Source organism: Tasmannia lanceolata, unplaced genomic scaffold (assembly GCF_043159265.1).
Source record: "Tasmannia lanceolata isolate RefF3 unplaced genomic scaffold, GAP_Taslan_0.1 ptg000015l, whole genome shotgun sequence".
Taxonomy (NCBI): domain Eukaryota; kingdom Viridiplantae; phylum Streptophyta; class Magnoliopsida; order Canellales; family Winteraceae; genus Tasmannia; species Tasmannia lanceolata.
The window spans coordinates 35,615,547-35,642,911 of NW_027518692.1; the positions used below are offsets into that span (position 1 = coordinate 35,615,547).

The following is a 27,365-nucleotide window of genomic DNA, read 5'->3' on the forward strand; positions in this document are numbered from 1 at the left end:
AAATAATACTGGAATGGACAGGAGTTGAGGTATTTGGCAGGTAGTAGTTGGACCCACATTGATTAGGTTTAGTGAGAATCCACCACCCTAGCATAGGTAAGAACTGATCAAATATTTATAAAATAAAGCTTGATTAATGAGCAAGTAATCTATTGTCTTAGATCTAGTTAAATCTATAGCAATTAATCTAATCGGCATGGATCTAAGCTATACTTAATTAATCTGAAACCACATAGATGATCAAAATCACATGGGCAAATCCGATCTAATCCTGTACAAGTAAATGGAAAAGTAGAAATAAACACAAGCCATAAGATGAACACCAAGAGGCTTTCAGGTATTAGTTGTTTCCACCAGTGATAGGAAACAAGGCAACTTTTTCAAAAAATCTTAAGAAACTTTTACCTCTTTGGCTTTATGCTGAATTAGGGCTTTGGATCTATGCCTCCTCATCTATGGATGGTAGCAAGACTCATGCCATATAAATAGAAACAGGGTTGCTATAGCAAAACGCGATGCCGTGGTCAAACAAAAAAAGAACACAAGGTCCTCTACCGTGATATGGACGCATACAAAAAACGAAAGAAAAAGAGAGCACGTTTCCCCACAAATGCAAAAAAAAAAAAAAAAAAAACAGAGATGAAAATGGCCAAATCGACCAGTCATTTTGACCCCTTCTTTATTTTCTGTACGGGATCCCGTTAACCTATCAGCTGAGTTTTGCTCATCATAGAACTCTTAACAGGTAAGCACCCCTTATCAAAGAGTTTACCTTACTCTTGATAACCATCTTAACCTAGCTAATGTGGTGGGCCCACACTAAACCATCCATATCTACTTAATCTGGCTATCTGTGGTACCTTACTCTAGATAACCATCTTAACCTAGCTAATGTGGTGGGCCCACACTAAACCATCCATATCTACTTAATCTGGCTATCTGTGGTAATTTCAAAACCTCTCATCAATCTTGACCATACACCATGGCTTCAAATTTTCGGTTTGGGCATATATTTCGGACATAGCCGAAACCAAAATTTCAGCAGAAATCCTGAAATTTCGGCCGAAATTCGGTAAAGAGGCGCGGAATGTCAGTTTTCTGGACTGAAATTTTGGCTGAAATTTTCTAAAGGAATAAAAAATTAAATTTTTTTTTTGAAATTCCGCCAAAATTTCTGAAATTTCGACTAGTACGTTTTGGTAATTTTGGATTTCGATCATTTCAGTTTCAGTGTTGACCGAAATCTCAGATTTCGGACGAAATTTAAAACCATGCCATACACTGCCCATAATCAATGGCAGCCTAATTTTGGTCTTGTCGTGAGCTAGTGTCAAACAAGGTTTAAAATTTCGATTTCGGTACCGGTTTCGGACTTCTGGAAAACCAAAATTTCGGTCGAAATTTGGTACTATCGTTCGAAATTCCGGACCAAAATTTTGTAACGCTTTTTAAAAATAAAAATAAAAATACATTTTCTTGAAATTTTGTACCGAAATAATTTCGGCTGAAATTTGGTAAATGGCTAAATATTTAATTTCGCCAAATACCAGTTTCGGTCCCCACCGAAATCCGGAATTTCGGTCGAAATTTAAAACCATGGTCTCAAATGCCTGATTAGTTTTGCCAAGATTACATTTACACAATCCACTGAGGTATATAGGTTTAAATAGCAGTGGGTTTTTTCACACAGATATCAGAGGCAGTTATGAGTCAACTTCCAGAGGAGGGATTGTGGACGTGAGTCCGTGACTGATCCAATTAATGTTAATCTATTTTCCTTTTAAGAGTAGTTTAGATTGCCATTTTCTTGCTGGCCTTAGTGTTGTTGAGAAAATCTGCTGCGTAAATCTGATCCGATCACGGACAAATAAACGGAAAAGCAAAGATATATAACACAAGCCACAACATGAACACTGAGATTTTACGTGGTACGGCCAAGATGCTTACATCTTCCACTAAGAGACAAACAATATAGAAGATTACAATGGATTAAACCCAATACCTACAAACCCTCAACCCTTTCCTTGCCCTCAACCAAATCCGTATACAGAGTGACCACAGAAAATAACCTGAGAAAAACCTTGCTCTGTTTGGTTGCTTGTGGATGGGTGGGAGATTAGGAGAAGAAGAAGTCAACTGGAGATCAAAAGAAGATCAGTCAATGGGGAGATTAGGAGAGGATGTAGGGAAGGTTGTTAGGTTGCTTAAGATTTGTGGGAGATCTCCCAGACGTCTTCTCAACTCTATCTCCCCGGGATTTCAAATTTCTATGTTTTTTTTTAAATTTGGGAAGCGAATTTAGAGGGCGCCACATCACCCGACCGGCTCCCGACAACCCCGGTGGTCAAAGACCCCAAAATTGCTAAAATGGCGACCAAACAACCTTCGGCAAATTAGGAGATCATTCCCCCATATTTTTCTAAAAAATAAGTAACCAAACAGAGCATTTAAAGAGAAAAACCCGAGAATCTCTCTCTCTCTCTCTCTCTCTCTCTCTCTCTCTCTCTCTCTCTAGCCCCAAGAGAAAATCCACGCATAGCCTTCTCACAGTTGCCGCCCACTCAAAGGCTCTGTTCACTTGCGTTCCCATGAAAGCAAATCCATGGAAAACAACTTATTTTTTCCCTGACAAGACATTGATAAGACAGAATTCTGGTGTTTACTTGCTTTCCATGGAAAAGCCCATTTTCCCACCCTTTATGGATTTCATTTCGTAATAAAAACACACGGATTTCGTTTCCCTAAAAAAACTAGTGCAAAAAGAAGGGCAAGCAATTTCCCTGAAAACCTTTTCCAAAAAGCAAGTGAACAGTCTAGGGAAAGTTTTTCATGCACAGATTCCCTGGATTTCTTTTCCTAATGCCACGCCAGATTCTTGGGAAATATTTTATTTTCCTTTCCCAGGAAAACAAGTGAACAGAGCCCCCACGCTCCTCTTTTTCTAATTTTGCTTTACAATGCATGTGGTGGGAAAGAAGCCTACTTTCCAAATAGACATAACCAATCCGTTAGCGTAACCAATCCGTTATGAATTGGAATGAGTCATCAGTCGGGACTAATTGGGCACTAATTGACAATGGGAAGGCCCAATCAGTTTGAACTTTGAACCCACTTGTTCTAGACTATTCTTCGAGTTGTGATATTTGAGAGAGGACCTCTTAATTAGGAGACATTACATAGACTAATTGGCTGATTAATTTGATGTTAGACAAGCTCCCAGTCTGTCAGCCCAAAAATAAGATTCTTAATCTCAAACCTTAGTTTCAGGTATAAAAGAAAGATTTTTAATGAAAAAGCTATCCAGGCCATCATCTTCACAAAGGCGAGAGTTAAAAACACGGGTTTTACTTCAGTTGGTCAACCTACCCATTACATACCTCTTGATTTAAAAGAAAAGAAAGACTTAAAAGAAGTCTTGATTTCCTAGCAATTCCTACGCCTAATTTGTGGAATATTTTATATTAATGTTCCTCAACCCTCTGCATGGCTCATTCAACTGCTTTATAAACAACAGTTATAAGTCGTCCAATGGACAAGATTCTTGGAGCTTCGCATTTTCATAGTGGGGATTAAAACATTTGGATTATTTAAGAAGTGGTGGTCCCTTCTCGCCCTTATCTCCTTAGAAAAATAGGGTTTAGATCATATTCCTTGCTTCTATCACCAAGGAGGAAAACTCCCCTCTTCAGTTAACTTCACTGTTACTCCAAGGAAAAGAACCATGTGTTCCTTCTTCTTCATGTTGCTTGTGGCTTATTCCGGGTTGGAGACACCGGAAAATTCCTCATTAGCCGATCGTCACCTCCTTGCCATCTCGCCGGAAAGTGGGAACTCCGGCATCATAGAAAAACACATCTTTCTTCTAGCTGGGCAGAGTAACATGGCCGGGAGAGGGGGTGTTCGTGGAGACAGATGGGATGGGATCATCCCACCGGAGTGTCGATCCGATCCATTGATCCTTCGACTCAATTCGGCTCTCGGGTGGGAAGAAGCGCAGGAGCCTCTCCACATCGATATCGATGTGGGTCGGACCTGCGGGGTCGGACCCGGTATGGCGTTTGCCAACGCAGTTAGAGCCAATGGGTCAATTATGGGTGTGGTGGGTCTAGTACCATGTGCCATCGGAGGGACTAACATTAGCCAATGGGAGCGGGGGACCCAATTATATAGAAACATGTTGAGGAGGGCCAACGCGGCATCCAACGGTGGGATCATTCGAGCACTTCTTTGGTATCAGGGTGAGAGTAACACGGTTTCTCTGATCGATGCCGATTCTTACAAGAACAACATGGAGAAATTCATTACAGACTTTCGTTCGGATCTCCAGTTGCCCGTTCTGCCAGTAATTCAGGTGGGTATTTCTCTAAATCTGTGTTTTGCGGAAGGGAATTGATATTTCCACCCCATTTTCTAGCATTTTGCACTCATTTCTGCTCATCTTCTCTTAAAAGAGAAGAAATTATATGGTGTCCCGTGTGGGAGGTACGACAAAAGTACCACCCTTGATGTTTGATCTAACGGCAGCCTCTTAAAAAGTAGGCTGCAGTTGGATCAAATATGAAGGGCGGTACCCTCACGGAACTTCAGAGCTCGGGCACCATATATATAAAAGAGTTGTTATATGATGCATGATCATAGTTTCCTATGGAAACACATGAATGGGCAGAGGTATATGTGGGAGCCACTTATTCAATCGTCAAAACCATTTATATATCTCCAAGGCACACAAATGCTTCTCCACTTGGTTATTACGAGAAATTATATGATGCCCGACTGTCAAAATAAAGGGCGGAGAGAGACAAACCCTCCCGCCCTTGATTTGCGATCCAACAAAAAGTAAAAAAAGGCAGCTTTTGCCGGATTGCAAATCAAGGGTGGAGGGGTTCTCTCTCTCCACCCTTTATGTTTTGACTGTCGGTCACCATATAAGTTCTCGGTTAGTACAACCCTTTGGGAGTGTTTGGATCTAGAAAAAAATTCCAGGGTTTAGTAGGTTTGCCATTTTCTTTGAAACAAGGAAAATTTTTAATTCTGAAAAAAACAAATCCATGGAAACTAAGTTTAACAAATGCTGGAAAATTCCTTTTCCACTAAAAAATTTTCTTGAAAAAAAAATATATGCATCCAAACTACCCCCTTTGATTTGTGGAGGATTTATTGAGGAATGTAAAAATGTTATTTTGCCATTTTTGAAGTCTAGTGATGATGTTGGCACTACTGTGTTTTGATATTGGGCCGACCTCACCTTGTCTTTAATTATTTAGCCAGCTATCAAAAGCCATAGCACTTCCCAAAAAAGCTCTTAGTGGCCAATTATAACAGAAACGACAATGAGATTTGGGCCAATTATCAAAACACAGTGGTGGGAATATCAGTAGACTTGTAATGAATGATCAGAGAGAACTCTGGGGCTTATTAGTTGGATGTCTGAACAAGTGGCCCCCACTTGCAATTTTTTCTTGTGGCCGTTCATGTAACAAAAGGACTGCTAGAATAAGACGCCAGGGCGCATGTGGCCCCACTTACAAACATATGATGTGGATGTGGACCCAGTAGATGAGCCTGAATTGATCTTGCTATTATTTCCCCAGGTAGCCCTTGCATCAGGAGGACGACCTTTTATAGAGAAGGTGAGAACAGCTCAAATGGGAATCAATCTCCCAAATGTTTCCTGGGTAGATGCCAAGGGATTGCAGCTTGAAGAAGACCAACTGCACCTCACAACCGATGCTCAAGTAGAGCTCGGAAAGATGTTGGCGGATGCCTTCCTAACCAACTATGTGTTGGAAAATAAGCAATATTTGTTGCAGAGTTGTGGCTTGAAAAGGCATGTTTCTCTTTTATGGATTTTATTGAACTATTGTTTGCTAAAGGCTCTTGGTGTCATTTCCATTGAAACCCTCTCTAATTAGAATCCATACTGATAATTTTTTCATCCACATCAATGGCTTCTCTTCTTCTTCTTCTTATCCCAAATTTGTCTTGGGTTCGATTTCCCAACCTTTCTTTTCTTTTTTTTTGAAATGGCATATATTATAAAAGAAACAGGAGGGACACCCGAAAGGGAATACCCAAAGATACAGAACAAAAAATAAAAAATAAAAACTAATTATAAAATGACTAGGCCATCAGATAGGAAATTGATCAGACCAATTCATCGAGATGCATACCACCCCTCTTCTAGCCAAAGCATCCGCCTTCTCGTTAGCAGACCTTCTAACATGAATCAACTCAATATCTGATTCCGCCAATATATCTTCCATTTCGTCAAAAAGATCCAAAAACCTCCAAAGTGGAGCCATCTCACCCCTCAGCCACCGGATAACATTAAACGAATCCCCTTCAACAATTACACTTTTCGGACGGTCCCTACTCACCTTTTTTATGCCATTGAAAGCCGCTTGGACTTCCGCCTCCGTAGCGTCAGTCACACCTAAAGGGCCCCAAAAAGACCAAAGAACCTTGTTGGCATCATCACGACATAAACCTCCCACCCCGGCTGGACCAAGATTCCCAAAGCAAGCACCATCGAAGTTTATTTTTAACACTCCTTGAGGCGGTGGTTCCCATCTCTGCACAACTTTATTAGCCCACTCACTACTCAAGCACACCACCCCCCATCCTTCCCAAAGATCAAACACTGAGACAAACCAGAAAGATTGATGGCATCTCGTCCAATTAATAACCAAAGCAATTATCTGCATATAAAGATAATGAGGAGCCTTGGACATTCCCTCAAACGCCCGCGCATTTCTCTCCTTCCATACCACCCACCAAGTGGCAAGCAAGCATACTTCCCACAAAATTTTCCTTTTCTTCTTCTAAGGCACAAAGCTCCATTGTTGCACCAACAATTCAATAGATCTAGGGAAAATCCAGGTGATCCTAAATCTCAGAAATATGCGACCCCATATAGACCGGGTGAACGAACAATGCATAAATAGATGATCCGCAGATTCCCCATCCGCAAGACATAGGGGGCAATGATCAACAAGCCACATACCTCGGTTCCTCAGAAAGTTAATGGTTTGAATCCTGTCAAGACATGCGGCCCAACCAAAGATATTAACCCGCGGCGGACAATGAAATTTCCACACCTTTGCTGAAAAAGAGGGAGTCGGGCAAGGCATCAGGCTTGTATAGAAAGATCTGACAGAAAAAAAAACCCAAAAGAATCTGCAGTCCATATTCTCTTATCCATCCCCTTTCTTTTAATGTAGCCATTATCCAAAAGCCTCCTAAGTCTAGCCGCAAAATCTAACTCCCAAGCAAAGAACCTTCTTCTATAAGCCGGACACCATTCTCAAACACCATCCCTACTAATCATACACTCACTCACCATAGCTTCTTTATTCACCGTAACCCGAAAAATTTCCGGGAACAACAACTTGAGCGGGCTATCACCACACCATAAATCACTCCAAAACTTAACTCTATCCCTTCCATAAACCCTAAATCTAATATTCAGGTTGAATACGGGGGACATTTTTAAAATATCTCTCCACACCGTTAGCCCCTTTGACTTAAAATTATCGAAAGACTCCCACCCTCCGGGCTAACAACCATACTTACTACAAATGACCCTAACCCACAAATGGGATCTTTCTTCGCCAATTCTCCATAACCACTTTCCAAGCAAAGCGTGGTTAAACTCCCTAAATCTTCTAATACCCAAACCACCCACCTTGATGGGCATACAAACATCCTTCCAACGTACTCACCAGAGAGATTCATTTTTTGTCTTCATTACCTCCCCACAAAAATCTACATTGGATCATTTCAATCATCAACGAGACACAAAAATCTACGTTGGATCATTTCAACCACCAAGCAGATTGATGCTTCTTGCCAAATCTCATCCTCCTCTTTGTGGACCCCGATTCGAGGACGGTGATGAGGGAACGAGTCCCTAACATCCTCTAGATCTCCACAACGTGAAGGAGAGCTCTGCCAAGGAACTCTCGAAACTGTTGCCACCCTCACAGCATAGCATGAGTGGCGATATAAAAGGAAAGAGATACATCCTGATCCGGAGCCAGGGCTCGAAACCAAGATATATCTAGAAATAACTCAGAGTTGCCATCCATGGATGCGCCATGGAACCAAAACAAATGCTCTGTTTGCAATGGATAACCAGGGATACAAAAGGTCTATGCCTGATGACGAATGAAGAAGGTCCGAAGAGCGCCCCCAATTCGTCCGAGTGCGAACACTTGGTCTCTTATGCCATTTATTATTAACCTCGAAGAGTTTTGGGCAAAAATCATGTGAAATGAGAACAATCCTCAGGAGTCGTCTATCTAAGCATGCATTTCCTGAGAATAGAAATAATAAGCACACAAAAAATAAATGGAAGAGGTGCCACCTAAATATTGCTAAGTTATGAGTGACATACCTAACTGGTGTCTAAGTTCTGGTGGACATACACATGCAAGCTACAGCTAAAGGTATATGATCAATACAAGAAAGTAAGAAAACACATCATACAATAACAAATCCTAAGACTCTAAACGATTTAACCCGAGTCCTCGGATGGTCTGGTATTCATTCAAAGAAGCCTACGTATCCCCGCCTCCACGAGAATCAAGGCAACGTAGTTCTTCGCACCTATTCTAAGCTATGATGCCTAAGACACCTAGACCTCTATCCTAGACTCGATCTAAAAGACCGAACTAGTTATTAAAGTTTCTTGTACGATTATTTAAATTCTAGTGGATTGTGAATTTTAGGACACCCTATATGCCCTAACTAAATGCAGGTTAGCCCTAAGCTAATGCAGGTGGTTCCTACAACCTATGTGTAACTAGGCTGTATTTCCTAAGGAAAACAATGGGATCATTAGCGCATTCTAAACCTAGTCATCAGTCGGCGATGTGAATCGCCAACTGACCGGACGGAGGCGCTCCTATAACTCTAGGACAAACCCCTAACTCTAAAACAAGCACACAACAAACAGACAACAAATCAAAGACAATACCAAAACTCTAAAACTCTATATCTAAGACAAAGTCCTAACTCTAGAGGAAATTTTTTTTCGAAAACAATGTTTTGGAAGATTTTTGGTATTTTTAAAAGGGTTAAATGATTTATTTACAAAGGTTTGGCTGGACCTGGGATAAGAATCCCAAGCTGCACTACGTACCTCGTGAAAGAGGATCAAGCCAACGTAGTTCGAAAGAAAACTTCCTAACTACGCTCCTAAAAACACTCAACACTTTAGATTTTTTTTAAAAGGTTTTTGATGTTTTCAAATGTTTTTTGAAGTGCTTTTATATTTTTGACGATTAAAAGTGCGTTAACACCCTTTCAGCTAAAGGGGATCTAATAGAAGAGCCTCCTTACCCACCATATCGCGGTAGAGTAATTTAGAGGGAAACGGGATCCCTAAAGCCTAGGGGGAAAGAAAACAAACGAGGGAACTAAAATTCCGATACGAGTAAACAATCTCAAAGAGATGACCAAAAGCTGACGAGGCTTAGCCAGCATCCAAAAGAGACGAGTTCTAACCTGCGAGGGAAAACCCTAAATAAACAAGAGATGAAAAACTTCTAACCCAAAGGGTAAACTTCTAATCGAAAGGGGACAGACAAAAACTCTATAAGAAGATCTACTAAACGATCAGCCACTTAGGAAGGGTCCTAACTGGCTAAACACTCTAAGAGGAGAGAATCCCTTAACCTGCAAAAACTCTAAGGCAGGAAGGGAAGAGGCTTCATTGCAGACAACTAAATAGAACAGACGAAAACATTAAGTAACATAAATAGGACAACAAATAGCGCAACTCTATCCATTCATCCGCAGGCCAAAACAGCCACAAGAAAAACTTGCCAAAGGTTCCCCCACTCGATACTTTTTGCCAAATTTCTGGTCGAGTACCAACATAAAATGTTATTCAGATTATGCCCAAGAAGACAACAAGGTGTCTAGATAGCTCCACATGTCCAACCCCTTGGCACCAACTCTAGGCAAGCCGAAGCACATCCAAAATAGCAAGAACCCAGAAGATTATAGGAAACCATCTGTTGATCTTAAAAGGTCTGGATAAAAACCTTTTACAGCCCCACATCAATAGTTGTAGATCATTGAATCTGCAACTCCAAAAATGACAGAATAGTCTGTATTCGATAATTCTATAAGATGGAAGGCCAAGAAAACGCTATCACCTAGAATAAGCAAGACAAGGAGACGGGAGCTTCTAGAAGAACAAACTTTCATCAATATCAACCTAAAGATCCACTTGGAAGAGCAATCAACCAAAGATCCAGTCAACCTAGACATGCGGAAGATTTAGTGGCGATTGTCATGGACACCCTGCAAGCACTAATATATCTTTCATGGTTTAGATGAAGGCATTCCAAGATAAAGCACAAAGATCGCCTTACTGGCTGTGTTTTACATGGGCGAGGCAAGCGCACAATCAGAGTTACTGCCTGAAACAGAACTAACCCAAAGAAATCAAACACAGAGGCAACACAATAGGAATCGAGATTTTCAAATCCTAAACACTAGATTCAGGATTCAAGGCCAAAAGAATCAGATAAGACTGGACTTATTAGATTAACCCACCTGTGAAGGTTGAGTTTCTCATAAACCTTTTTCCTGGTAGATCAGTGACACAAGAATCAATACCAAAACTAGCATTTGAAGAGATCAACTATCTTGATATAATTCAAAGACCACAACCACTAAAAAAAAATGAGATTGAAAACCATATCCACGAACTAAGCATCATCCAATCAAAGAGAGAACGAGAACCAAAAGCAATCACCCATAGCTTAAAATATGATAGGGAATCAAAGAACAGCGAAGCAAGCCATGACTAACACAATTCATTCTAATGAACTTGATCAAAAGATAAAGTAAGCTGGCGATTACCTCTTCTTGGGTGTGATACAGTGATGAACGATGGCTGGCCGGCGATGAAGCTATCGGAAATGAGCTGCCGGAGATCGCGGATATCACCAGAATTAGTAGAAAATTGCTGGAAATGATGCTCGAATGTGATAAAATTTGATTGAACTGTCAGCGAAACTTAGAAACCTCCAAACCCCCCCCCCCTAAAATCTGCGCCAGAATGGAGCAATAGCAATCCGGCTTACGCCGAAAATGGGAGAAGTATAGAGGTAGGTGGAATGAGGAGGTGGAAAATAACCGGAGCCTGGCCGGATTCCGACCGGAATCTCATCGGAGAAGACAAAGATGGGTTAGGGTTTGGTGATTCTCTCCTCTGCTCTCTTTTTCTCTCTGTGTATAGGTGAAAATGGGCGTAGCTGTGGTGGGAAGAATAATGGGTTTTGGGTAAGGGAGATGGGAGAATCGGATGGTGTGGGTTTGATTGGATGGGTTTGATCGGATTCCGGCAAGCTTGTCGGAATCAATGGGTTTGCCGGAGGTGGAAAGGAGGCGAAAGCAGGGGATAGGTTTAGGGTTTGAGGGTTACATATGGGGTGGTGGCTGATGGTGGAGGTGGTGCTGATGTGGGTTTTGGGTTAGGAATGGTGGAAATGGGTTTAGGGGTATGGATGATGGGAGGTGGCTGAGAGAGGAGGGTTAATGGAGGTTGCCGGCCGGGGTTAATGGTGGCCAACCGGAATCCGGTGGGTTTGAAAGAAAAAAAAATGAAATGGGTTTACGCGGCCAGCAGCTTGGGAGGGTTTTGATGTAAGAGGAAGAAATGAAGAAGAAGAGGATGGTGGTCGGAAGTAGCTGGCCGGAGAAGAGGGAGTTGTGGCGGTTTCAAACCCCTTTTCTCCACTCTCTCTTGCGGCTCTCTTTTTCTCAGAAAATGGGCTCTACAACCTTAAATGAGAAGAAATGAATGTGGTGGTGGAAGTGGTGGGAAGGGAGGAAGATGAGTTTGGAGAAGATGGTGGTTCTGTAGAGGGGAATGACCGGATTCCGGCAAGGCCACCGGAATCCATGGAGGTTGGAAGTGAATGGGTAAATGAAAGGGGGTTTTGGTGGTGCCAATGGGGGAGATGACAAGGGGTATTGAAGATGGGGATGGGGGTTGGTCGGAATCCGATAGGAGGTGGTCGGAGAATGGTGGTTGGCCAGAGTGATGAGGGCCGGATCTCTCTCACCCTCTCCCTTCCTCTCTTTGTGGCTGCCTTACGAAGAGAAAAATCAAGTCCTCTTTCCTCCTTTTTTCTTTTTAACCCTAGTTTGGTAGAGGCTTTATACTTAGGTCTTTTTTTCTAGGTTGATCTTAGCCCTCCATCTCTCTCTCTCTCTCTGTTTGGATGTGTAGACACCCCATTTTGACCTGACCTCCAATTTCCCCCAAATTCGAACCAATCCCAAAGGTCGAGTAAAATCCCGAAATCAAGTGAGGTCCCGAAGCCAATTCCTAATGTCCGAAGCCTGACTCTTAGATTGGAAAACCTAAAGTTGAACCCTGAACATCCCAAGATTGAGCCATAATTCCGAACCCCGGTCCCTCCAATCTTTGTTTTCCAAAATTTATAAAATATCCCAAAGTTTTGGCGTTGACCCCCTTGTTTGAGTTCCCGAGTCCTGAGGCTTAATTTGTACAACCTTATTTTGATATTTTCACTAACCCACCTTGTCTGCTTGAGCGCAGAATGTTACCCAAAATATTGTTAGTGTTCTCCAGAATCCTCTCGCAAAATTACAAAAGAAATGGGCGAAAAATGGACAAGCAGACAAGCTGAGTTTGTGCAAAAAAAAATCAAAACTGGATTGTGCTAGTGTCATTTGTTTAAGTGAAAGAGAAAGTTGTGTGAATTATAATAGAAGGGTGTTGTTCAAGGAAAGAAAAAGGGGAGCAAATATATAGCTTGTGTCTTTAGGGCCCTTTCTCACCTCAAACCACCCTCTATACAACAAACAAGAATGGAAAATTACATACCGGGGGGGGGGGCTGTCCAGGAGGAAAATGGGGCAAAATATATCATTTCTCTTTCATAAAAGAGTGACCGAATTAGGGTTTGTAGAAAAAAGGAGGGAGGAAGAGAGGGGCTTCTGGATGTTGGCTTCTCCCAACAGGGGAGCCGGATAGGGGAGCCACCAAGAGAAAATCAGAGAAAAGAGAGAGGCAGAGAAGAAAAAAAAAAGGGATTTTCTGCAGAGAGAGAGAGAGAGAGAGAGAGAGAGAGAGGAGAAGAAGGAACCACCGTCCTCTCCGGCCATCCTAGCCGGAATCCGTAAAAAAATCCGAACCATCTCCTCTTCTCCGACCACCTACTACCATCATCTTCAACCTCTAGCCACCACTGGCCACCCAAACCCATGTCATTTCCACCCACCCACCAAACCCTCTTCTCCTTCTACCTTTATCCTCACCCACTTCCATCTCTACAGCCACCACTCTCAAACCCATTTCATTCATCTTCCCCCAACCGGCATCCATCTCCGACCGGACGGCCATGAATCCGACCCCAATCCGGAATCCGTGAAACCCATTCACCTCTACACCATTCCCATCTCCGGTCATCTCTTCACCACCATCGAACCCTCCACTTTTAACCCGATCTCCACCATCTCTGCGATTTCTCCATCACCAGAACTCCGGCCGTGCCACCTCCGACCACCGCCCACAACCATTAACTCCGGTCATCCTCTCCACAATAACCATCTTCTCAATCAAAACCCACTTCCAACCTCCATTAAATCTGACCCCATTTCTACCTCTATCTTACCCTATTTTCCTTTCATTAGCACAACCCTTTTTTAGATCTAACACCCATTTCACCTCCTTCGGTTTTTCAAACCCATGCCATACCACTCTCATCTAATGCCACCATCACCCTGCTGGTGCGAACCCTACCCCCAATGCCGCGGTCTCGTTTGCTCACGATTCAATTGAGCGATCGGAAAATGGCACAGGCATAAAAGTGCGGCAATCGCAATCGCCTTCATCCAATAGAGCATCCATTGATTCGGATCATTACAAACCTTCGGCCATCATTTCCGGTACCAATACCTAAAAGCTCCAAAGAGACCTTAGCATCTGCTATTTGCTCCAAGTAGGTAATCTCATTCGTTGCTAATATTTTGGGTTTCTTTATTTTTTGGATTTCATTTGTGATGATATATGGTCATGGATTTATGATTTTTTGTGTGTATTGCTTAGGATCCCCAAATCAATCTACTGTCCCTACATATTGGTTTTTGGGTCTATTATTCATCTCTAAATCCATAGCATTGTCTACCAAGCACGTTTAGCGAATCGAATTGAAGCTATGTCATTATTTCTGTCCTTGTATAACGTGTAGAGTGATTTAAGGGGTTGTTGGTATGTGGATAATTGTTAAGCTACTCGGACCCTTGTTCATTTCTCCACCTACCAAATTGAGTTGGAGCATGGGGTTTTATGAGCCTATTGCTTACATGGGATTTCAACTTCTTATAATCAGAATAAGAAATCATGGGGAATAGGATAACTGGCTGCAATGAAGAAGTGCGATTGTGAGGTTAGACCTTAGATTTCGGGGGATTAATATTCACGATGTCATACTGTTCTCTCTGCATTGCTGATTTGCTATCTATCCTTATTATCTATTGGAGTTGTTGACCTTGGTGGTACCTTATCTCAATGAATGCAGTAAATTGATTTGTTTCGTCTCGAATGCTCATAATCTATATGCTTTGCCCTCATCAATTAGATTTGTGATTTATACATGTCTCGGTTTACACATTTGGATGCATCAACACTTCTCTTTTAGGGTTTGGGGTTATCTTTTTTCCTTCTTTATCCTTGTTCAGGATCACTTTTCACATGTTCTTTGGGATTCTCTTCGCATTTCGGGATCCCAGCGCCCGGCGATGACCGAATGTTTCTTGGGCCAACCCCTTGCCCTTCCTATCATTTTCCCCATCTTAGGGTCTTCACAGGGTTTGAGGGGTTTCTTTTATTTTCAGGACCATTCTCTTCGCGTTCCTTGGGATCCTATTCGAGTTTCGGGATTCCATCGATTTTGGGAACACTTCTCTCGAGTTTAGGCGACGACGGACGGAAACCTCCTGAGCCAAAACCCCCTCTCAACAAAAATCTAAAAACAACAAAAAACATCAAAAACACCAAAATATTTTTCGAAAAAGCTGTTTCGAACTACGTTGGCTTGATCCCTTCCGCAGGGTACGTAGGTAGCTTGGGTCCACCCAAGTTCAGTCAAACCTTTTTAATAAATATTTTCAAACATTTCAAAACAAAAACAAAAATGGGCAATGATGATGATCGCCAGATCACTCGGAGTTCCCTTTTCATTCCATTTTCGATTTCGATCGCGGTTTTCCAATTTTCATCGGTTTTCGACGTTTTATCGGGTTTTGGGACGGGCAATGACGTAGCGTGGTCCCTTCACAGGGATTGTCCTCGCTGAGCCCAACGATAGGTCATGACGATCGCGAGACTTGTCCGATTTTCAGCAGATTAGAATGCTGGGCTTGATTCCTTTTGAATCGCCCTCTGAGCCTATCGTGTGTTCCATTTTCTTTTTCCTGGCAGTTTTTTGTTCTCGCATACCGTTGATTTTCTTATTTCTTTCTTTTCTTACACCTTTTAGCTCGCTGTGTGCTCATCTGAGATTTCTTATGCATTCTAGTTTGTTTGTTCTTCTAGCGTGCGATCGATTGCCATTTTCTTAGTCTTATCTCTTGCATAGGCTCGCATGCTAGTGTATTTATTTTACTGCTTTGATTGCTTAGCTATAACGTCTGTCCATTCGTCTTATCTTGATTATCTGTCTAGATATAGATCTTTACTGCTTTCCTTATCTTATTATATCTATCATTGTCTGTTTAGTTATAGCTCTGCATGTGGTTGTTTACTGCTTTCTTAGATGTGATGAGTTAGGATTTGGATGTTCATTTTCTTCGCCCATTTCCGGGTCATGCATGCTTAGATAGACGTTTTCTCGGGGATGATTGTTTCCATTTCACATGATTTTTGCCCAAGACTCTTCAAAGTTAATTAAAAATGGCATAAGAGACCAAGTGCTTATACTTGGGCGAATTGGGGGTGCTCTTCAAATCTTCCTCATTCGTCACCAGGCACGGACCTTTGCATCTCTGGTTATCCGTTGCAACAGAGTATTTCATGGGATCTAGGGCCCATTTCCTTGGATGGTGACTCTTCTTTGTTATAGGTATATCTTGAATTGAGAGGTATCTCATTTATATCGCCACCCATGCTGTGAGTGGCATAATTTCGAGAGTTCCTTGGCAGAGCTCTCCTTCACATTTGTGGAGGTCTCAGAGGATTGACTGGGGGATCTCGCGTCCCTCGCTCACCGTCCTCTCGGGATCGGGGTCCACAGGCTGCCACGATGAGACTCCCCTCTTTGAAAGCCCTAATTTGCTTGCTTGGAAAACAAGCAAGATGCTAAATTTACACCCCTCCTTATTCCTTCGACTCAACTTCAGAAATGTATTCGATTTTGGGGAAAAGGGTCCGGTCAAAATGGGGTGTCTACACTCTTCCACAAATTATTGTCATTATCCTTAATTATTACTCATAGTAGTGTTAATGAAGTGTGGAAATTATAAGGCCCATCGACAGAGCCCCTTCACTAATTCTTATGCATACATGTCTTTCTTTCTTTTTTTATGAGTGTTTTGTGTATTGGGTTTGGATTTAGATGGGGAGAAGGGTTGTATTGGAATGAGTCATCAGTCAGGATTAATTGGGCACTACTTGACGATGGGGAGGCCCAATCAGTTTGAACTTTGAACTCACTTGTTTTAGACTATTCTTCGAGTTGTGATATTTGAGAGAGGACCTCTTAATTAGGAGACATTACATAGACTAATTGGGTGGAAATTACTTGAATAAGAATTTTTTGGGATATGGGCAGTGTAAATTTGTTTGATTTCTTTGAGTATCCCACCACAGTGAAAGGACGTGTGCACCATTTGGATGATTAATTTGATGTTAGACAAGCTCCCAGTTTGTCAGCCCAAAAATAAGATTCTTAATCTCAAACCTTAGTTTCAGGTATAATAGATAGATTTTTAATGAAAAAGCTTATCCAGGCCATCATCTTCACAAAGGCGCGAGTAAAAAAAATTTACACAGATTTTTTTACTTAAAAATGGGAAAAAAAATTTGTGTTGCACCCCAAAGGAAAAAAAACGGGTTTTACTTCAGTTGGTCAACCTACGCATTTCATACGTCTCGATTTAAAAGAAAAGAGAGACTTAAAGAAGACTTTTCAAAGGTCTTCATTTCCTAGCAATTCCTACGCTTAATTCCTACCTTAGTTTCAACTGCTTTATAAACGACAGTTATAGGGGTGTCAACGGATCCACTTCAGATCGGATCCACCTATGTCACGGTCACGATCCATTCAAATTCCTTATCGGTCGGATCGTATTCTGATTGTTCTTCGGATCCTACTTTCCACGTCACAATCACGATCCATTTTAAATCGGACCGTCCATCGGAGTGTCCTATTATGTCCTACTAAGCTTAGTACACAAATTTTTTTTTTTTTAAGAATTAGAATGTCAGTCCACCATAATGAAAAGCAGTGATCGATTTCAAAGAAGTGACTAAAAACAGGAAAAAATATGTATCCACTATTCAGTATTCTAAGAAAATAATAGAAACCAAAAACTTAGCAGGAGTTTTCCGTGCATACTGCTCGGATGCTGGGAAGGCAAGGGTGCTGCGATGGCGAGGGTGAGAGCAATGACTAGCGATAGCGTGGGTGAGAGCAATGACTAGGGACAAAATATTAATTAATGTCAATGGAGTAGATGGGTGATGGTTACCGATATGAAGATGAGATGTTCGTTCCACAAATGGGGAAAGGACACTTACACGTGAAGAGGAGATTTATTTCGAAAAAGAGATTTCGTTCAATAAAGATGGAAACCGGTAACTACTAAAAGAATATGACTATTTTGACGAGAATACCCCTACTAAACATTGATGTTGTAATGATTTTGAGGGTATTTCTGTAAGATGATTTCGGATCGTGACTGTCCCTAAGGACTTTTGCAGCATGCCTGGATCCGATCCAAAAAATTTCGGATCATATGATTGGGAATCCGAAATATGCCCATGAACCCTCTTGGTATGCTTATATCCGGTTCATTAAAGTTCGGATTCGGATGGTCCATCGGACCGTCTGGATACATTGACACCCGTAGACAGTTATAAGTCGTCCAATGGACAAGATTCTTGGAGCTTCGCATTTTCGTAGTGGGGATTAAAACATTTGGATTATTTAAGAAGTGGTGGTCCCTTCTCGCCCTTATCTCCTTAGAAAAATAGGGTTTAGATCATATTCCTTGCTTCTATCACCAAGGAGGAAAACTCCCCTCTTGAGTTAACTTCACTGTTACTCCAAGGAAAAGAACCATGTGTTCCTTCTTCTTCATGTTGCTTGTGGCTTATCCCGGGTTGGAGACACCGGAAAATTCCTCACTAGCCGATCGTCACCTCCTTGCCATCTCACCGGAAAGTGGGAACTCCGGCATCATAGAAAAACACATCTTTCTTCTAGCTGGGCAGAGTAACATGGCCGGGAGAGGGGGTGTTCATGGAGACAGATGGGATGGGATCATCCCACCGGAGTGTCGATCCGATCCGTTGATCCTTCGACTCAATTCGGCTCTCGGGTGGGAAGAAGCGCAGGAGCCTCTCCACATCGATATCGATGTGGGTCAGACCTGCGGGGTCGGACCCGGTATGGCGTTTGCCAACGCAGTTAGAGCCAATGGGTCAATTATGGGTGTGGTGGGTCTAGTACCATGTGCCATCGGAGCGACTAACATTAGCCAATGGGAGCGGGGGACCCAATTATATAGAAACATGTTGGGGAGGGCCAACGCGGCATCCAACGGTGGGATCATTCGAGCACTTCTTTGGTATCAGGGTGAGAGTGACACGGTTTCTCTGATCGATGCCGATTCTTACAAGAACAACATGGAGAAATTCATTACAGACTTTCGTTCGGATCTCCACATGCCCATTCTGCCAGTAATTCAGGTGGGTATTTCTCTAAATCTGTGTTTTGCGGAAGGGAATTGATATTTCCACCCCATTTTCTAGCATTTTGCACTCATTTATGCTCATCTTCTCTTAAAAGAGAAGAAATTATATGGTGTCCCGTGTGGGAGGTACGACAAAAGTACCACCATGTTTGATCCAACTGCGGACTCTTAAAAAGTAGGCTGCAGTTGGATCAAATATGAAGGGCGGTACCCTCACGGGACTTCAGAGCTCAGAAACACATGAATGGGCAGAGGTATATGTGGGAGCCACTTATTCAATCGTCAAAACTAGGGGTGCAAGTTTGGCCCTGTCAGCCCTTACCCGCCCTGAGCCCGAGCAGGGTCTGGGCTGAATTTTCTAACCCTGAGGGCGGGTCAGGGTTCATTTTTTTTTTACCCTGACTTAGATCGGGCAGATTTTGGGTTAATGCCTCTGGTACCGTGACCCGGCCCGCCCCTGAGTTTTCTATTATAGAATTGAACCATCTATGCACGTTTCTTTTGCTAATGTTTTCTATTATCTTGGATTGATGTTTCTTTAGATTATTATTATTAATTGTCTTTGTTGCCGGCATGTTGTTGAATTCATATTGTCTTATTTTGTTCCCTTTCTCTGTTTATTGATCATTTTGTTCCATATGATAAGTGGTTGCTTTATTTTTTGCACTCTTAACAGGTATTTGCACTAGGGTCAATTAGGGCGGGCCCGGCCCGGCCCAATCAGGGCCAATCAGGGCGGGCCAGAGCCAGCACAATACCCTATAGGGCGGGTAATGGGTTGAGGTTTCCGGCCCTGACTCAGGGTCAGGGCCGAGATAATGGGATCCAGGGTTGGGCTAGGGTTTTGAAAAAGCCGACCCAGCCCTAGTCAAAACCATTTTATATACCTCCAAGGCACACAAATGCTTCTCCACTTGGTTATTACAACCCTTTGGGAGTGTTTGGATCTAGGAAAAAAATTCCATGAAAAAAGATTCCAGGGTTTAGTAGGTTTGCCATTTTCTTTGAAACAAGGAAAATTTTCAATTCTGAAAACAAAAAAATCCATGGAAATTAAGTTTAACAAATGCTGGAAAATTCCTTTTCCACTTAAAAATTTTCTTGAAAAAAAAGTATATGCATCCAAACTAGCCCCTTTGATTTGTGGAGGATTTATTGAGGAATGTAAAAATGTAATTTTGTCATTTTTGAAGTCTAGTGATGATGCTGGCACTACTGTGTTTTGATATTGGGCCGACCTCACCTTGTCTTTAATTATTTAGCCAGCTATCAAAAGCCATAGCACTTCCCAAAAAAGCTCTTAGTGGCCAATTATAACAGAAACGACAATGAGATTTGGGCCAATTATCAAAACACAGTGGTGGCAATATCAGTAGACTTGTAATGAATGATCAGAGAGAACTTTGGGGCTTATTAGTTGGATGTCTGAACAAGTGGCCCCCACTTGCAATTTTTTCTTGTGGCCGTTCATGTAACAAAAGGACTGCTAGAATAAGACGCCAGGGCGCATGTGGCCCCACTTACAAACATATGATGTGGATGTGGACCCAGTAGATGAGCCTGAATTGATCTTGCTATTATTTCCCCAGGTAGCCCTTGCATCAGGAGGACGACCTTTTATAGAGAAGGTGAGAACAGCTCAAATGGGAATCAATCTCCCAAATGTTTCCTGGGTAGATGCCAAGGGATTGCAGCTTGAAGAAGACCAAGTGCACCTCACAACCGATGCTCAAGTGAAGCTCGGAAAGATGTTGGCGGATGCCTTCCTAACCAACTATGTGTTGGAAAATAAGCAATATTTGTTGCAGAGTTGTGGCTTGAAAATGCATGTTTCTCTTTTATGGATTTTATTGAACTATTGTTTGCTAAAGGCTCTTGGCGTCATTTCCATTGAAACCCTCTCTAATTAGAATCCATACTGATAATTTTTTCATCCACATCAATGGCTTCTCTTCTTCTTCTTTTCCCAAATTTGTCTAGGGTTCGATTTCCCAACCTTTCTTTTCTCTTTTTTATTAAATATAAAAACTGACCTCTTTAGTTGACCTCTTGGAACAAACAACTGCTGCTTCATCTTCTTCTGTACTGAAAAAAATGATTCGGTTGTCTTCACTGCACAGGGTCTTCGTCTGAAACCCTAGAGAAAGAATCATCAAAACCAATCCATTTCTTATACCTATTTTCTTCTACTCCTGATGCTCTTATCCGATCCTCCCTTACACGTACATACATGTAAGGGAGAATCGGATAGAATAGATAATGAATGTATTTCATAATCGAAGGTGAGGTGAAAATGATGCTTTTGCAGTGCATATGGATTTCTAACTTCGTGAATCTTTACCCGATGACGGCATATAGCATTCCCATTCCCCCCATCCACACCCATATTTATCTCGGATAAGGTGGTGCCACAAGGCCACCTTCTCAATGCCGAACCTCCATAACCATTTTCCCATGAAGGCCTTATCTCTAAGCCGCGATGCCCAACCCTCCTCTTTTGCGGCTCCTCATGCTTTCTCCCACTTTAGCAAATGCTTTATTTTTTTTGTTTTGTTCTTTGCCCTCCCATAAAAAATCTCTATGTATTTTCTCGATTCGCTCCGCCTCGCTCCGCCACCTTTGCCGGTATTTTATAGAGAGACATGTAGTACATAGGCAAATTCGAGAGCGCAGCTTTGATAAGTAATACGTCCACCGAAAGAGAGATATTGCTTGTTCCACGTAGCCAGTTTACATTTGATTCGTTCGATAACAGGATCCCATAATGAAGCGTTGGGGATCCCGTACCCCAGCAGTAATCCGAGGTATTTGATAGGCAATTTGGCCTCCCGTCATCCCAACATCGCAGCATTGTTTGTCACATCAAATTCTTCGAGATTTATTCCCGCCACTACACTTTTGGAGAAGTTGATTTTTAGACCCGAAACAATCTCAAACCACCAGAACATTCTTCTAATGCTCGCCATATGACAAACCCCATCTTCAATTAGGAGAATAGTGTCGTCGGCGAATTGTAAATGCGACACCGTCTCAGAGTTCCAACTAGGTCTCAGCCCTGTAAAGTAGCCTTTGGTTTCAGCTTTACTTATGATGAGGCTCAGTGTTTCGGCCACCATTATAAGAGGTAAGGCGAAAGAGGGTCTCCCTGTCTAAGACCACAGGAGCTTCCAAAGTAACCCGCCAGGGATCCGTTAACAAGGATTGAGAATGTAGCAGAGGCTAGGCATGCTCTAATCCATCTTCTCCACCGATATCCGAATCCCATTTTTTCTAGAGTGAAGTCAAGGAATTGCAAGTCCACGCGATCATATGCCTTCTCCAGATCCATTCTAACGATGATGCCAGTATTACCATCTCTTTTGGCGGAATCAATTACTTCATTGGCAATAAGAATTCCGTCCAAAATATGCCGGTTACTGACAAATGCACCTTGATATTTAGAGATTATCTCACCCATGACAGAGGATAAACGCCTCGCCAGTACTTTAGCCAATATCTTGTACATGCCCTGCACAAGACTGATTGGTCTGAAGTCTTTCAACTCTACAGCCCCATCCCTTTTAGGTATAAGGGATATGAATGTCGAGTTACCTCCTCGGTGGATGGTACCCCTTTCATGGAATTCATTCATAAATGTCAGTGCATCCTCCTTGATTTGGTCCCAATATCTGTGATAGAAGGCCATGGAGAATCCATCCGAACCCGGAGCCTGGTCTTTCTTCATGGTAGCGAGGTCTTCTTCAATTTCCTCAGAGGTGAATCTTCTTTCAAGCCATTCACGTCTATCAGCAGAGATAAGCCTTGGCATGCGGAAAAAGCTTACAGGAGAGAGGTGGCCTTTCAAGAAAGATGCCTTCTTGGAATTATGAGAGTCAAGACGGTTCTGCCTCCCATGATGAATTCATTATTTTCAGCACTTCGATGATGAATTCATTATTTTCAGCACTTTTTATAAGTGTTTTCCTGAATTTAATATATCCTTTGGGAATCACACCCCTTCCAAAGTCTGATTAAGACATTGGGAGGTGCAACCTCGTTGTCAGAGTATGCTGGTCTCTCTTTTACTTGAACGATTTGAGTAGTCTTGCTTTAGATCACTGTCTCTTTCACTGGAAAAAATGGAAGAAGAAATCCTTCACGTCCTCCTCATCACTTTCCCCAGCCAAGGCCACATAAACCCCTTTCTCAGACTAGCCAAGCTCCTCGCTTCCAAGGGCCTTCTTGTCACCTTGTCTACTGCCCAATACTTTTCCCACAAAATGCTAGAAGGCACCGAAAATCCCTTCTTCAATGCCACCCCAATCCCCATTGGAAAAGGCCACCTACGGTTCGAATTCTTCGCCGACGGTTTTGATATCAATGACCCAACACATAACGACCTAGACCACTACTTGAAACAGCTCAAGATCTCAGGTCCACGGGCAGTCGCTGGCATCATCTCTCGACTAGCGGATGAGGCTCGATCCGTTTCCTGCATCGTAAATAACCCCTTCTTACCGTGGGTGATGGACGTGGCCGAAGAAATGAAGATCGAGTGCACGATGCTCTGGGTCCAATCTTGTGCTGCCTTCGCCACATGTTATCACTATGTTCATGGTGATCCCACCAGATTCCCGACTACCGACAATCTGAAAATCACCATCCAATTGCCTGGTCTGCCGGTATTACAACCAGATGAAGTTCCCGAATTTTTACTCCCATCCTATCCCATTGTTAGCCTAATAGAAGCGATTACGAAACAGTTTGAAAACATCTCGAAAGCTTCATGGGTTTTGGTTGATTCCTTCGAAGTGCTCGAGCGTCCCGTTCTCAACTCACTCAACAGAGTCAGGCTAACACCAGTCGGGCCGCTCTTCAAATCCATCGACGGAATTGGAAATGCCATTTGTGGTGGTATGTGGAAAGATGTGGACTGCCTAGAGTGGCTGGACAGGCAACCTTCTTTGTCCGTTGTCTATGTGGCATTTGGGAGCATGGTTGTTCTGAGGCAGGACCAGATGGAGGAGATAGCTTGGGGGATTCGAAACAGCGGGAGGCCCTTTTTGTGGGTGGTGAAGACGGAGGAGAATTCGTCAGAGATGGGACTTCCGGAGGGGTTTCTGGAAGAGACAGCAGGGAGGGGGATGGTGGTGGCGTGGTGTCCGCAGGAAAGAGTTCTTTCGCATCCTTCGTTGGCCTGTTTTTTGACTCACTGCGGTTGGAATTCAAGTGTGGAGAGTATTAGTTGTGGCGTGCCGGTTATTGGATTTCCTCAGTTTGGCGATCAGATGATGAATGCCAAGTTTCTGGCGGACGTTTATGGGGTGGGGATGCGTCTGAGGAAGGATTGTGAGTCGTTGGTTTCGAAGGAGGATGTGGTTAGATGCATCGATGAGATCACAGGAGGTGGGTACAATGCGGTGGAAATGAAGAAGAAAGCGTTGAGTTGGAAGGAGGCGTCGAGAGAGGCAGTGGCCCAAGGCGGGTCTTCAAATCGAAATATAGAAGCCTTTGTGGATGACATTAAGCGCAGAGGACGTAAACTCAGTGTTGAAGGAAGCAATGGAGTCTTTGCTAGTACCGTTACTTAAGTCAGCTGTAGTGAAAGAACCCACTACAAAGGAGTTAGTGATAGACAAAAGTTTAGGGATTTGCTTGGGACCATCGCAGAGGGCATTTTGCAGACCGGCTGTTGCATGAGAGCAGCCACCTCATATGAATTAAATGAATAAGACAAAATCTGTTGAAAAATGAACCTAGGTGGCTGCTCTCTCAGGCAACAGCTGGTCTGCGAAATGCCTTCTGCGATGGTCCCTAGCAAATCCATGAAGTTTTAAGGAAACCATTTTTAGTGTTAAAGCATCTGCCAAGGTGTTGTGTTATTCATATGAAGGTTCACGTGAGGTTACTTTTTTTTTGGGTTTCATCTTCCTTTTTCTAACTACAAATTCGCCAGTGACAACGACTCCTTAGATTTACTCTCTCTCTCTCTCTCTCTCTCTCTCTCTCTCTCTCTCTCTCAACTAGAGGTCTTATATTTGCCGAGTGGATTGCTGGTTGAGTGATAGTGGGTGCCCAAGCATAAAGTCGAGTGCAGGGGCACCACCATGGATAGTTGATCCAACAGTCAAATATCAACGATGGTACTTATGATGTACCACCCGGACGTAACCCTCGGGCGCGCACCATATAAAAACTCTTGATAGAGATATCTCTTTAGAACTACTAGTCATGCTGATGTGTCATAGTCCACGAATGTGTATACATCTGAGTACCCCAGCTACTCATCGTCTAATGTTGATGACAACGACAGTGAAAAAAGTGGAGCAGCAATTGAAGAAGCTCCCAATATTTAATATATTGATGAAATTGTCCTCAGATTGAGGCAGGCACCTCCCATACTTCCGATTTCACGTTCTAAAATTATATTGTTGGGTAGGTTGCCTTGTTTCCCACCACCACAGTTTCCTAATATTAGGAGTGCGGTTCTGGTGAGAAAGGGAAAACAAAGAAAGAGAAGTTGTTCAGAACAACTTAGTTTTGTTAGGCTTGCAACAATACCTTTTCGAACTATATACGTCAAGTAACGTAGACCAGATCCGGCTCAGTTATTGATGGAGTGAATAGATCCGCCATTTCTTGAAATGTCAATAGAGAATGAGAGAAAGGGAGTTATCTTCGGTTTTTTCTCGGGTTACTTTACGTACGGTCTTGTTCGAAAGGACAGGGATTGCTAGTTTGCGGATATGTTGTAATCCTTGTATTTTATTTTCTCACAGTGAAGATTGCGCCAGTGTATGCGGACATCTTGGCCGAACCACGTAAAATCTTGGTGTTCATCCTGTGGTTTGTTTCTGTTTATCCGTTTATTTGTCCACAATCAGATCGGATTCTCCTGATGGATTTTCTCAAGATATACAATTAAAATTTGGTTCAAATAGTCTTTAATTTTCATAGGAGAAAATCCATGGTATTATTAAAACATGGTAAGTGCCAACATCAGTAGCGTAAATCTAGGAACTATCAAAGGAAATACCATCATTTTGTTCCCATACAAAAAAATATAAGAGGAAGCATAAAATGAAGGGTTCCCTTGCCAAAAACCAGCTCCAAGCAACATCTTCAACCTTATTATTTGTAGTTATTAATCTAGAAAAATATGATCAAATTCAATAAAATACTAACCGTGGACTCCTCCGATACGCCTCTTTGCAGACCGAAACGGGTTTCTGAGACGGAAAGCAAAGCGGTAGTGAAGTGGGACAGCTTTCAAGACAATTATCTCCCAAACTCCCGGAAACGGAATTCCGCCGGAAAAAACCTGCCGGAACCCTACCTTCTAAAAAATTGCCGTCCAAAAACAGTCGCCGGAGAGACTCCTTCCCATACTCCCCAGGAATGGGACCCCTAAATCTGTTATACCTCAGGGAAAGAGCCGAGAGCAGAGGAAAATTCACGAAATTTATTGGCAGCTGCCCTTCGATCTTGTTGAATCCTAGATCGACGGCCACGATCTCACTAGAACGGGCGGTGGGGTCCAAGATCTCGACGCGTGTAAGGCTGTTGTTGGCGAGATCAATCTGCTGAAGAGAAGGGAGAAGGAAAAACCAGTTATTTAGAGTCCCGGTGAGAGTGTTGGAGCTGAGCTCCACCACCTTCAACTGGGTCAGACCTTGGAATGAAGATTGGAGAAGAGACCCAGAAAGGGAATTGGCTTTGAGGGCGAGTTGGGATAAATTCGGGGGTAGATTGGGTAAGGGACCCACGAGGGAATTGAAGCTGAGGTCGAGGGTTTTCAAGGAGGAGAGGAATTTGAGGGTTTGTGGAAGGGTGCCTATGAGGGTATTATGGGAAATGTCTAGTGTTTGGAGGTTTTTGAGAGTGGGGAATAAGGAAGGAGGGAGGTTAGATGAGAAGGAATTGGATTTTAAGGTGAGGGTTTGGAGGTTGGAGAGGGAAGAAAGGGAAGAAGGGATTTGGCTGTAGAAGGAGTTATCGGAGAGGTCGAGGTGGGTGAGTTGAGTGAGGTTGGAGAGGAAGGGGGAGAGGGTTCCGATGTAGCCGACCGGGTCGAGGACGAGTGAGATGACTCGGGTGGAATCGGAGGTGCAGGTGAGGCCACAGATGAAGTGGGTAGTACGAGGGGAGGAGCAGGGATCGAAGGTGAAATTCCAGGAGGATAGGCAAGACCAGGGAGGGATGGAGGAGGGTTTTATTTGAGATTTGAAGGATTTTAGGGCGAAGATATCAGATGGGAGGGTGAGGGCATTGAGGGTTGTGGAGAGGCAGAGGAGAAGCAGTGCTGTGTAGAATGGTAATGGAGGCTCAGAAGACATGATGAATAGTAACAGAGAGAGAGAGAGGGTTTAACAAGAGGAGAAAAGAAGTAGACTTAGGTAATTAGATCCAGATTCAGCACAACC

General features: G+C 42.8%; 3 protein-coding genes and 1 pseudogene across 5 annotated transcripts; 3 read left to right on the plus strand and 1 right to left on the minus strand.

Moving 5' to 3' along the window:
• The first annotated feature begins 3,297 nt into the window (after positions 1–3,297).
• LOC143846897 (putative carbohydrate esterase At4g34215) lies at positions 3,298–20,688 on the plus strand. Its single transcript, XM_077355495.1, has 3 exons — positions 3,298–4,351; positions 5,592–5,831; positions 20,557–20,688. The coding sequence occupies exons 1-3, from the start codon at positions 3,722–3,724 to the stop codon at positions 20,584–20,586; spliced, it is 900 nt and encodes a 299-aa protein (XP_077211610.1). The 5' UTR covers positions 3,298–3,721; the 3' UTR covers positions 20,587–20,688.
• On the plus strand, positions 18,145–20,900 carry LOC143846896 (putative carbohydrate esterase At4g34215). The gene is made up of 2 exons (XM_077355494.1): positions 18,145–18,958; positions 20,553–20,900. Exons 1-2 carry the CDS (start codon positions 18,329–18,331, stop codon positions 20,871–20,873), a joined length of 951 nt encoding a protein of 316 aa, XP_077211609.1. The 5' UTR covers positions 18,145–18,328; the 3' UTR covers positions 20,874–20,900.
• Positions 20,112–27,365, minus strand: LOC143846895 (uncharacterized). Of its 3 annotated transcripts, none has more exons than XM_077355491.1 (2): positions 26,128–27,365; positions 20,112–21,092 (listed from the first exon to the last, which is right to left on the minus strand). In XM_077355491.1, the coding sequence occupies exons 1-2, from the start codon at positions 27,276–27,278 to the stop codon at positions 20,903–20,905; spliced, it is 1,341 nt and encodes a 446-aa protein (XP_077211606.1). In that variant the 5' UTR covers positions 27,279–27,365; the 3' UTR covers positions 20,112–20,902. The 3 variants fall into 3 exon arrangements, with proteins under 3 accessions (XP_077211606.1, XP_077211608.1, XP_077211607.1); XM_077355493.1 differs by lacking the exon at positions 20,112–21,092 and adding an exon at positions 21,114–24,538 and having other exon boundaries at positions 26,128–27,358; XM_077355492.1 differs by lacking the exon at positions 20,112–21,092 and adding an exon at positions 21,114–24,556 and having other exon boundaries at positions 26,128–27,358.
• On the plus strand, positions 21,632–24,670 carry LOC143846894 (gallate 1-beta-glucosyltransferase 84A24 pseudogene; annotated as a pseudogene).

Bases quoted from the DNA above. Each gene is read 5' to 3' on its own strand.
- LOC143846897 (XM_077355495.1), top strand. From the start codon at position 3,722: ATGTGTTCCTTCTTCTTCATGTTGCTTGTGGCTTATTCCGGGTTGGAG. The intron at 4,352-5,591 runs GTGGGTATTTCT...TTATTTCCCCAG, and splicing joins CCGTTCTGCCAGTAATTCAG to GTAGCCCTTGCATCAGGAGG. The intron at 5,832-20,556 runs GTTTCTCTTTTA...TTCCCCAGGTAG, and splicing joins GTTGTGGCTTGAAAAGGCAT to CCCTTGCATCAGGAGGACGA.
- LOC143846896 (XM_077355494.1), top strand. From the start codon at position 18,329: ATGTGTTCCTTCTTCTTCATGTTGCTTGTGGCTTATCCCGGGTTGGAG. The intron at 18,959-20,552 runs GTGGGTATTTCT...TTATTTCCCCAG, and splicing joins CCATTCTGCCAGTAATTCAG to GTAGCCCTTGCATCAGGAGG.
- LOC143846895 (XM_077355491.1), bottom strand. From the start codon at position 27,278: ATGTCTTCTGAGCCTCCATTACCATTCTACACAGCACTGCTTCTCCTC. The intron at 21,093-26,127 runs GTTAGTATTTTA...CTAGGGTTTCAG, and splicing joins GCGTATCGGAGGAGTCCACG to ACGAAGACCCTGTGCAGTGA.